This window comes from Ailuropoda melanoleuca, chromosome 3, assembly GCF_002007445.2.
Source record: "Ailuropoda melanoleuca isolate Jingjing chromosome 3, ASM200744v2, whole genome shotgun sequence".
Classification (NCBI taxonomy): domain Eukaryota; kingdom Metazoa; phylum Chordata; class Mammalia; order Carnivora; family Ursidae; genus Ailuropoda; species Ailuropoda melanoleuca.
Window position 1 is genome coordinate 3,111,133 of NC_048220.1, and position 11,296 is coordinate 3,122,428.

At 60.2% G+C, this 11,296-nt stretch overlaps 1 protein-coding gene across 3 annotated transcripts in view; it reads left to right on the top strand.

The window, feature by feature from the left end:
- The window catches only part of FLT4 (fms related receptor tyrosine kinase 4), a 41,080-nt gene that overhangs the window by 26,705 nt on the left and 3,079 nt on the right, over positions 1–11,296 (top strand). For all 3 annotated transcript variants that reach the window (XM_034655821.1, XM_019808532.2, XM_034655822.1), the window contains 12 exons: positions 379–483; positions 827–940; positions 1,113–1,201; positions 1,338–1,488; positions 1,994–2,088; positions 2,458–2,580; positions 3,700–3,811; positions 5,144–5,243; positions 5,549–5,654; positions 6,232–6,380; positions 7,346–7,466; positions 8,489–8,550. In XM_034655821.1, the coding sequence (XP_034511712.1) occupies positions 379–483; positions 827–940; positions 1,113–1,201; positions 1,338–1,488; positions 1,994–2,088; positions 2,458–2,580; positions 3,700–3,811; positions 5,144–5,243; positions 5,549–5,654; positions 6,232–6,380; positions 7,346–7,466; positions 8,489–8,550 (1,327 nt within the window). The remainder of the gene's footprint in view (positions 1–378; positions 484–826; positions 941–1,112; positions 1,202–1,337; positions 1,489–1,993; positions 2,089–2,457; positions 2,581–3,699; positions 3,812–5,143; positions 5,244–5,548; positions 5,655–6,231; positions 6,381–7,345; positions 7,467–8,488; positions 8,551–11,296) is intronic.

The following is an 11,296-nucleotide window of genomic DNA, read 5'->3' on the forward strand; positions in this document are numbered from 1 at the left end:
GCTGAAATCCCTCCATTCTCGGGCCAGAAAGTCATGCCTGGCCCCCACCTGGCCTGACCTGTCCATCTGGGCGTGCATCCCAGGAACCTGAGCCAGGGTGCAGTTCTCAGGCCCCCCGGAGTCACTTCCCGCTGCTCTGAGCAGGGTGGGCCCATCACACCTGCTGGGAGAGGATGCAGGCCTTCCTGTCTGCTTCTCCTCTCCCGCTCTCCCCGCTCCTGCTCTCCGCGCTTTTCCTGTTTGGCAGAGAGGCTCCCGAGTTTCCTCCCCCTCCTGGGCCTTCCTTCCTGGCCCTCCACGCGGGTTGCCCCTGCTGCCCGTCCCTCTTCACCCTCGCCCTTATACAGCTCACCTGGACCCGGCTCCCTGCCCCCACAGGGAGAGTCCTCGGCCATGGGGCCTTCGGGAAGGTGGTGGAAGCCTCGGCTTTTGGAATCCACAAGGGCAGTAGCTGCGACACTGTGGCTGTGAAAATGCTGAAAGGTGTGGGGTCAGCGGGTGGAGGGGGCGGCGGGGCTGGTGGGGGCAGCGACTCTGGGTGGGCTGGTGGGGCTGTGGTTCAGGAGGGGAAACTGACGTTCGGAGCCAGGGTCTCACCCAGTGTTCCTCATGGAGGCCCTGGGCTCAGATCTGAGTAATTCCCATTCCCACCTGAAACCCCAGCCTCAAAGAGGCGAGCAGGACGAGCTGGGGACCCGATGCCCCCACGCACAGAAGCTCTAGCTGCGCCTCAGCTAAGCCAGGGGCCGGGAAGAGGGACGCGCAGGGTTTGGGGGGCGGCGGGCCGCGGGCCCAGCACCACGCGAAGCTCCCACGTCCCCTCCAGAGGGCGCCACAGCTAGCGAGCATCGAGCCTTGATGTCCGAGCTCAAGATCCTAATCCACATCGGTAACCACCTCAACGTGGTCAACCTCCTGGGGGCGTGCACCAAGCCCAATGGTACGGAGCTCGCGGCCCCCGGCCCCCTGGTGGGAGGGGTCTGTTGGGCTCGGTATGGGCGGGGCCGGGAGGCGGCGGAGCAGGAGGGCGGGGGAGGGGGCGTTGCTGCGGTGCGTGCTTGCCCTCCCACCTGCCGTCTGTCACCAGGCGCCTGGCTCTTGCCCTAACCTAGGCCCCCTCATGGTGATCGTGGAGTTCTGCAAGTACGGCAATCTCTCCAACTTCTTGCGTGCTAAGCGGGAGGCCTTCAGCCCCTATGCGGTAAGTGCGAGCCCTGCCAGGGGCCTGAGCTCGGCCGGGAGCCCGCAGGACGCCAAGGTGGGCTGGGGGTGGGGTGGGGGCAGTGCCTCTGCTGTGAGCGGCGGAGCCCCCTCAGAGCCACTTTGTGCCTTCGCAGGAGAAGTCCCCTGAGCAGCGAAGGCGCTTTCGCGCCATGGTGGAAGGAGCCAAAGCTGACCGAAGGAGGCCAGGAAGCAGCGAGAGGGCCCTCCTCTCCCGGCTCCTGATGGGCAAGGGCGGGGCAGGGAGGGCCCCTCCGGCCCAAGAAGGTAAGCACCTGGCTTCCCTTTGCCCAGAGAGGTCGGGCTGGCGCGAGGATACCTCCTAAACAGGGGACTGTGGGAGAAGCTGGCCTCAGGCCCTCCTGGAGGGGCTTACGTGGGAGAGGGTGTAATGGGTTTTTCCTTTGGAAGGGAGGACGCCACAGGGACAGTCTGACATTTGATTGGGCATCACTGGCCATCTAGGCATTTGCCTTCCACACAAGGGTGGGAGCAGACAGGCAGGAGTAGCAGGTGCAAAGGGCCACTGATGCAACAGGATTCCCGGCACTCGGAGGGTTTAGTGGGTGTCGCAGAGAGAGTGGATGCTGAGGGGCAAGAGAGAGGGCCCACACGCTTGTTAGCTAGCACCAGGGGCTTCAGGTGCTCGACCAGGAGAGGTGCGGCCAGGGGCGGTGAACAGATGCTCCCTTTGGGGAAGGGTAGGAGATGGGAGCCATGGAAGAGCCCCCCGCCACCAATTCCGCTGAGTCTGCCTTGCTCCTTTGTGCAGCCCAGGACCTGTGGCTGAGCCCACTGACCATGGAGGACCTTGTCTGCTACAGCTTTCAGGTGGCCCGAGGCATGGAGTTCCTGGCCTCCCGCAAGGTGACTGCCCCAGCAGGCCCCTCAGAGGGGAGAAGGGTGCAGACGACCAGCATACCAAGGGGGGCCCTGTCCTAGCTCACCCCACAGCGATGCCGTGGGCAGCGTGTGTTTCTCCCACTTTGCAGAGGAGGAAACTGAGACCAGAGCGTGGAAGTGACTTCCTGAGATCTCTAGCTAGTCAGTGCCGGAGGTGAATGTGGAATCTGACCCCCCACAGCCTCCTCTGCTGTCCCCATAATTCCGGGAGCCCTTTCCATGGACGGTCCGCGGGGAGCATAGAAATCCCTTCGTGAAAGAGCAGGCCTCAAGCATGGGCGGGCCCCGGGGACCCGTGCTGACCACCCCCCTCGCACCTCCCTGTCCGCCTAGTGCATCCACAGAGACCTGGCTGCTCGGAACATCTTGCTGTCAGAAAGCGATGTGGTAAAGATCTGTGACTTCGGCCTGGCCCGCGACATCTACAAAGACCCCGACTACGTGCGCAAGGGCAGTGTGAGTGCAGGCCATGGAGGGAGGGCGGGGCTGGGGGCACAGACCTCCCATCCAGGAGCCATCTCCATGGAAAGTCAGAGAGCCCACACCTATAGGGACCCTAGCGGCCTCACCAGGGCACGTGGGGCAGGGGAGCAGAGACAGGAGCCGATGAGCAGGGACCGTGGTGCTTCTACTGGAGTTTGTATTGGCCCCCTGCCAAATGGTCCACGAGGTGAACGCTGACTGACCCCGCATGTCTGCCCTGCAGGGGCTGGGCCTCAGAGGTGGACCCCCCATGGGTCCATGTGGGCGCTGGGAGCAGCGTGCCTCTCATCCGTGGTGCTCAGAGGTGGCCAGGCAGGCACTTGAATGAGTTCTCAAAGCTAATTGGGGTTTGTGGCCTGGAGGAGGAAGGAAGAGGCTTGAAGAGGGGGGCAATGGTCGTGATGGGTCTAGGATGTGGTGGGCCACTCTGCCAGCCTAGCCACCGTGCGGAAGGCCCGTGCCCTTCATTCTAACTCACGGCTGAGTGGAGGCGGGTGGACGGGAGAGTCAGGTGCGCCTTCCAGAAGCCCCCTCTGCAGGCTGTGAGGAAGGAGGAAGGAGTGTGCTGGGGTGGAGGCAGAGGCCAGTCAGGAGGGGCCGGGGCCCTCAGGGCTCCCAGGAAGAGGCCCAAGAGGTAGAGAGACAGACGATGGGGAAGGCACATCACGAGCCCCAGGACAAGTGGTCAGGAGTGATGCCCGGCTTCCAGCGTGGGGACCAAGTGAGCAACTGAGGGGGTACGGTGAGGGGGTAAGGGGTCCTGGTTCCTCCAGAGGCTGGGTCTGGGGTCTGGGGAGGAAGGGTTCCAAGTGCCCCCCAAGAGCACGCAGGGGAAGAAAGGGGCCGAGACAGACCCAGGAGAACAGCAGCAGGGCAGAAGCCTTCGAGGAAGACGCCAGGCACTTACAGGGTGGGGGCCAACTGTGAGAGTCTTCTGAACGCAAAAGGGGTGAATGTGGCCCAAGGCCCTTCTTGGGGTGTGGCTTCAGTGTTCTGGGCAGGCTGGGGGTGAGAGAGGGGCTGCCTGTGTGTTTGGCCTTCTCCCTCTCTTCCCTCCCTCCATGGAGACCTGCCTCCTTCCACCTCCCCCAGGCCCGGCTGCCCCTGAAGTGGATGGCCCCCGAGAGCATCTTTGACAAGGTGTACACCACACAGAGTGACGTCTGGTCTTTTGGGGTGCTGCTCTGGGAGATCTTCTCCCTGGGTAAGTGCAGGGCAGACTGTGGGGGTGGGGAGAGGCAGGAGCCTAGGCTGCCCGTCATCACCAGCGCTTCTGAAGCAGGGGACTGGGGGCCCAGATCTGTTGCACCAGCAGCAAGCCGTCATTCTTCGGCAAGTGGTCCAAGAGCCCTCCACCTCTCCCCTCTGCCTCCAGCCTGGGCCCCCCTGGTGCCACCTTTACAGGTGTGCTCCGGCCTCTGACAGGTGACAGGGCACAGCCTGTGTTTACTGGGCAGTCCCCGGGATCAGCACAGGTCCCAGCGGAGAGGGCTCACTGGTCCCCTAGATCTTCACGTCCCTGGATGAGCTCCCACCTTGACCTGTCACCGGAGAGGCCGCTCCTGCCTTCAAGGGCTGGGGAGCGTCCCGGAGGAGACTGGGCGCTCGCACACAGGGGGACCTACTTACGAGAGCTCCACGTGGGCCCCTGGCCCCCGCTGGGGCCAAGATGAAGCCCCCATGCTAGGGCAGAGCTGGGCGGTGAGCAAACGGAGAAGTAAAATCGCCAAAGAGCCACCAGGATGAATGCTGTCACTACAAATGCAAGGGCCTGGAGAGCACAGGGCGGACAGGGCTGTGTGCGAGCTGGAGGGGAGGGCCCAGCTGATGGAGGGGCTCGGGAGGGCAGGCGGGCCGGGGAGGACAGCAGGCCAGGGTGAGGGGCCAGCCAGCCTCCTGGTCCCCGCGTGTTGGAAGTGGGCCGGGAGTGGGCAGGGGGCATCAGGACGGGAAGTGCAGCAAGGGGGAGGAGGGGAGGTGCGTGCAGCCCCTGCGAGCCGGCCGGGGTGTGGACCTGGACCTGAGTCCTAGGGGAGCCACTCAGGGCTCAAGGAAGAGAGCAGTATGACTCGTCTTCCGAGGATCGCCCTGCGGCTGTGCGGCTTGCCCTCAGGGCCCCAGAGGGACCGAGAGGCTCTTTGGGGCGGTTTCTTCTGTGGTCAAGAGAGGCGAGGTGCTGCAGGCCAAGGGGGAGTTAGGTCCCAGGTGTGTTGGCAGGCAAAGCCACAGGATGTACGAAGGGGTTTGACTAGCGGCCAGGAAGGGTGTCTCTGAAGAGGGGTGATTGTGACAGGCCTGGCTTGATTGGCTCACGGTGGCTTCCTGACCCTAGCGATCCCCCATGTTTTCACTCATCATCCTCTTTTAACCCAATGAAGAACTATCGTACAGAAGGGTCTTGGCCACCCCCCTGCGCCAACCCTGGCCTGGGAGCAGCAGGACCAGCCCCCAACCATAGGGGGCCAGGAGAGAGGCAGTTTGGGCAGCAAGTGTCTGCTCCCCACCCACCCCTACCCCATTCCTGTTCTGCCATCAGGGGCCTCCCCCTACCCGGGGGTGCAGATCAACGAGGAGTTCTGCCAGCGGCTGAAAGAGGGCACACGGATGCGAGCCCCAGAGCTGGCCACTCCCGCCATGTGAGTTTGCCCTGCTGGCTCTGCAGGTGGTGTGGGGTCGGAGGGGGAGGTTGCCATGGGTGGGGGTTTTGGTGCACAGGCGGGGGCAGAAGTGGGGAGGGGGTGCAGGCACGGGGATGGGGTAGAGGCCTGCAGATGAAGTCTCTTACTCCACCATTGGTCCATTGACAGCTCTCCCCACTCCCCGCCAGGCAGAAGAGACTGGGTGGACGGAGGGGGGGCGAGGGACCCGGGTTAGGCAGGGGAGCTGGGGTCTGCTGGTACAGGCGCGCAGACCACAGGCCAGCAGCCAGCTTTACCCGCAGACGCAGCGTCATGCTGAGCTGCTGGTCAGGAGACCCCAAGGAGAGGCCTGCGTTCTCAGAGCTGGTGGAGATCCTGGGGGACCTGCTGCAGGGCGGGGGCCGACAGGTAAGTCCTCTGCCCACCCTGTCCTTTCCTCTGGCCCCCAACCCCAGGGCCCTCAAGCAGCTGGCCAGGGCCCGTCTTTGGCCATGAGGAGCCCCAGGCAGGTCTTCGGGGGGTCTGCCAGGAGCCCCTGTCTCCGGCAGAAGGATGCTGTGTTCCTCCACCTCCCTCTTTGTGCTTCTGCTTCCTACAGCCCCGCCCCCTGCACCCACCCTTAACTTCTGTCTCCCTCCCCCCAGGGTGCCCAGGGGCGGGGCCAGGAGCAAAGCCAGTTCGGGGCTACCCCAGTGCTCTGGGCTCTGGAGGAGTGAGCAGGGGCTGCCTGCAGCACTTGGAGTCCAATCTGTCCCCAAAAGGGGGGAACCTGGGTTGGGACTGTACCTGCTGTACCCTTCTCCTTGTAAGTGGGGCACCTGGCAGGGCTGCTGGGAGAATTTGCCAGGCAGGCTCCTTTAATCCTCATGGCACCTTGGAGCACAGAAGTTCCCCGGTCAGGAGCCCCGGCAGTCCTGAGCCCAGGGGCGGGGGCTGTGGCAGCACAGCTGTCTCTGACCCCTGCGGCCTCTGCCATTCCTGCCAGGAGGAGGAGGAGGACTGCATGGCCCCCTGTGGCTCTCAGAGCTTGGAGGACGGCAGCTTCTTGCAGGCGTCCACCACAGCCCTGCACGTGGCCGAGGCCGACACCGAGGACAGCCCGCCGAGCCTGCACCGGCACAGCCTGGCTGCCAGGTCAGCTGCCCTTGCCCGGGTCCCAGGAGTCCCCCGGGGCAGGGAGAAAGCAGGCTGGATGCAGTATATTTTATTCCCGCCAGTCATCAAGGGGCAGCAAACGACAAGGACTTGAGAGACCTTTGTACCCCAACTGAAAGAGCACAGTGATTTTAAATGACAGTCCTGGGGTCTCAGGCTCCCTGGAAGGCCTGGTGAGCCTTGGGGACCCCCCCCAAGGCCACATAGCCTGTGACTTCACTTTCCTCTGCGCCCCCTCAGACCTTCTCTCTGCCCTGCAGCCTCCTCTGTTTCTAGCACTCCTGGCCCCCCAAAAGCCCCTCCCCCCAATTTGAAATTTGGGATCCCGGGGAGCAGGGCGGGCTATACTAACCCACATTCAGGATTTAGAGTGTAGCCTAAGTTCCTAGAGTTCCAGACCCGAGGTCTCTTGCCAATGGCCTTGCACTCCAGGAAGGCTGCTCTCGTTTCCACTGGGGAAGGGCTCCAAGACCCGCCACTCTATGAGCCCCAGTGAGGGCAGGGCTGGGCCCGGGGGCCAGGAACAGCCAGCTGGTGCCCGCCAGGCTCCTTCCACCAGCCACCCCAGCGCGCAGGAGAATGTGCTCACACCCATGCACACACACAGCCCCGCACTCACAGGCCAGGTGTAGCTTGCACCAGACTGCCCGCCTTGCACAGAGGGGCCCCTTCCGGGGTGTAAACCCCCCAATCTCACCAGCCCTGTGCCACACCCAGGCTGGGTATGCCCCACTCACCTCCCATGCCCTTCCCAGGAGGTGTTCTCCTCTTGCACAGAAGAGGAGACGGCTCAGCACAGGGGGGTGGCGTGGTGGATGGCTGCAGGGGGCCCTCCAGGAGGATCCTAGACCAGGCCTGGGGCCCTTCTGGGAGGAGAGGGGGCAGGAGAGGTAGAGAGAGCTTTCTGGGGTGCATTTCTTCAGCAGTCTGTTTTCTGCCCACAGATACTACAACTGTGTGTCCTTTCCGGGGTGCCTGGCCAGAGGGACTCAGACCCAGGGCTCCTCCAGGATGAAAACGTTCGAAGAATTTCCCATGACCCCGACGACCTATAAGGCCTCGGTGGTAAGTGGGGCAGGTGGGCCTGTGTACCCCAGATCAGGCTTTCTGCACTGGGAGGAGGTATCAGGACCTCCTGAGACCAGCAGGGAAACCAGCTCAGGAAGGGGCACCTTCCTTTGTCCCTTGAAATGTCAAGTCCAGATTTCACGTTGGGCGTGTTGAGGTCCGTGTGCTCCTGTGATGCCACCATCTCTCAGCTGCTTTCCTGTGTGCCCTCCTCACCCATACCAGTCTCCCCTCCGCACAGCAGAGAAACCCAGTGGAAAGACAGCTTCTCCTTCCAGGTGGTTATGGCTGGATTAGCCTGAGTCAGGGCTTCCCTTTGGTGGCCACCAAGCCATGTGGCCAAAGAGAAGGCTCGAGGTCCCTCGAGGAAGAGGCCGGGGTATGGGGCACAGGACACAGCGTGTTCTCAGATCTACTCAAGCAGAGCAGGCCTCTCTGGGCACTGCGACGCTGGAGCCTGTGGGTCCAGTTTGCAAAAGCAGACTCGTCCTCAGCCTGGTGCCAGTGCACACATCTGGGAACCTTCCTGCCCCGGCCTCCCTGCAGACGGACCTGGTCAGAGAGCACTGGCCCCAGGTTCATGTCCCTCAGGGCCAGATGGGGATGTTGGGGGGAGGGGGCCCAGGTCTGGCAAGAGTGCTGTTCCCCTCCATGTCATGCAAAACGAAAACCATGCCAAGTCACGCACCATCGAAGGGCGACAGAGCCCCGCTGAATGTGGGATGTGTCTGCATGAGGACCGTTTTTTTACACCATGAGCTGCCAGGTTCTTAAGATAGGCTCCCTGGTTCTCCTTGTGTTCCTGCTCTGCCTCCACCCTCAGCCTCAGTTTCCGCCTCCCCACCCCAGCAGGGGTGTGTGACCCCGACCCGCATGTTCCAATGAGGAACGGACACCTGCTTTCTGCTCGATTTCCATGGGGCGGGTGTCAGGCTGGCAGTGTAGGTCCGTGCCACGCTGCCCTGGCTGGGGGGTGGGGGGAGCAGCTGCCTGCAGACGGGCTTGTTCTCTCCCCACAGGATAACCAGACGGACAGTGGGATGGTCCTGGCCTCCGAGGAGTTTGAGCAGTTGGAGAGCAGGTACAGACAAGAAAGTGGGCTCGGGTAGGGCTTCTAGGGCCTCTTTCCCTGCAAAGGGCCAGGACGGGGGAAGCTGGGCCTGTGTGTGCCCATCACTGACTCACCCGAAACCTCTCATGGCTCCCTATTGCTTTTGGGGGGCGTTCAAAACAAGCTGCTCTGGGATCAAGGCCTTTGGCCACAGAGAAGCCCCCTCCCCCATCAGCATCCTGGCCCAGCACACCTGGTGCTGGTCCCCCACACCTCCCTTCCATCTGACAGGTGCTCAGACGCCACTCTGTGAACCCAGTATGATCTAGCCTGCCCACTGTGCATACACATCCCTCCCACAGCCAGGGGGCGCCACCACCATCCCCAGGGCACTCCCCCACCTCACCCCCATTTAAGCTTCATGGCCCCAGGAGCCAGACAGATCATGTGACCTGGAGCTGACTGGTGTCCTATTGTAATAAGAATGCAGTCACAGAGAAATCCTCAGGTGCCTGCACAGAGGGCGACCTCCCTTTGTCCAAGAAGATAGCACCCCCCCAAAAAAAACAGCCCTGAATGTTTCATGTTTTAAGGGTATAGACGAAATCGTTAAATGTCTACCTATTCACTCTAGTAGTCGACTTGCACGTCGCTGTTTAAATGACAGGACCTACGGGCGCCTGGCTGGCTCAGTCGGTAAAACATGGGCCCCTTGATCTGTGCCTTTGTCAGGAGCCCGTTTTTGGGGTCATCGGACACAGTCTTCCAGAACAAATCCTGGCCTCCGCCTATGTGGTTTTTTCATCAGTGTATGATGTTGCCAATGAGTTTTTTACCCGAGCCCTCAAGGATTTATTTGTATCACGTTAGGAGCGTTGATGTGATTCTTCACCTTTCTGGGAGGTGTGTTTATGATTTCTGCAACTAAACCAACCAGTGGTTATTTTCCCAGCAACCCACAAAGGGCGTGTTTGCGGCGCTGAGTGTGCTGGTGGTTTGGGGGGGTCACGTACCCAGCCATAATTACTGCACCTGTACCATGCATCTTGGCCTCCTTTTTTGTTTCTATTGATTTGATCGGGTGATCTCCGTTAGTAACCTAGTTCTGGAAAATGAATGGTAATTGCATTATTGGAAATAATGTCTGGCTAATGTTTCTTTACCAAACAGTATTTTGTATCTCAAAAAAAAAAAAAAAAAGGAATTCAGTAAGAGGGTGAGCCGGAGGATGGTTGCTACGTAAGTTCTGATCTCCACACATCTTCATAAAAACAGCCCATGGAGTCAGGCCGCTCAGAGCCCATCAGCAGGAGAGAGACACAAGTTTATGTGTGAGGAGGAAACTCAGCTCTGGGGCCAGCAGAGCCATACCTGAGTCTCGGCGGAAGGAGAGAAAGAGGGGGCCCGCCCCGGGAGAGAGAAGTATTTCAAGGTCGTTGGGACAAACCAGGGGGATAAGGGAGGAGGCGGAGGTCTGCTGGAGGAGAGCAGGGCTCCAGGGCCAGTCGGAGGCACCAGGGGCAGCTATCCGGGGAAGGCACTGCTTCCGAATGGCCAGTGAGCAGGACGCGAGTGCTTCGTGCTGAAGGAAGAGGAAGGTTGCAGAAGGAAAGAGTCCTCCGGAAGGAAGAATCCAGAAGACAGATCCACACCCAAGGGAATGGTTTATTACAGAAATTGCACCTCACAATGGCAGCAACAGAAAGCACTCTTGTCCACACAGGTTCCCTTGGAAGCACATCCCGACCAGCCCTTGAGAGGTGCACCTGCGTTCACGTGGCATGTGGAACATTCTCCAAACAGATGCAAGGATAGCATGTGCCTTGGATGGCTCTGTGGGGGAGAAGGAGGGGATCTCTTTGCCCAATCCTTTTCTGTCTCCTGAAAACCACCGATCAGCAGTCCCCCTAGGGAGTCCTCATTTCCAGGTCACTTATGTGGCCCTTTCAGTGGCCACACAGGATTCGAGATCCCACACCCTGCAGTGTGCCGTCTCCTCCGACGGTGTAGGCAAGAGAAAGATCTGGAAGCCCCGGGCTTGTGGTAGGTCAGCATGGCTGCATGGCAGCAGCTGAGAGGGGGCCCAGCACTCCCAGCAAAGTGACTGGTTGGTTCCTGGTGGTGATATGACACCGTAGCGGGAAGGGAGCCTTTGCAAAGAAGGGTGCAGTTGAAGGAATTCAAGGTGATACCAAAGATGTGGGTCTAATGCAGCGTGCCTAAATGAGGAAGCTTCCCATGCCACCCACGTCCCAAGCCCCTTCCGTGGGAGAACCAGATATTTCTAGTCCCGGAAATCCCAGCATGAATAATCATGAACAGAAAATATAAGCACGATCCATACAGAATTATTATAAGAATAAAAAAAATAGAATGAAAACTTTTCAGTAGATGTCAACACTCAAAAAGAAAAGGAAGCAGGGAAAAGCTGACACAGTACTCCAACGTGAATTAAATACACAATTAAAGAGCTGCACCAGGAGTCGGAAATTCCAACATTCAGAATGGAAATGAACAGTGTGAAGGCATCACGTGGCGGCTGACTACATTCAGGAAAGAAACTGAAATAAAAGACAGATCCCCTCAAAAATGAAGACTGTAGGGCTGGGGGCACGCAAGGATCAATAGACATGATCGATGCTCCCTTACAGGGGAAGACACAGAAGATGGGTATGAAGAGACGAAAGAAACCCAAAATAAATACAGAGGTAACGAAGATCAGAAAGAAGTTGGCAAGCGCAGTGGTTCAGTGGGAAAATCCGGTATATATACAATC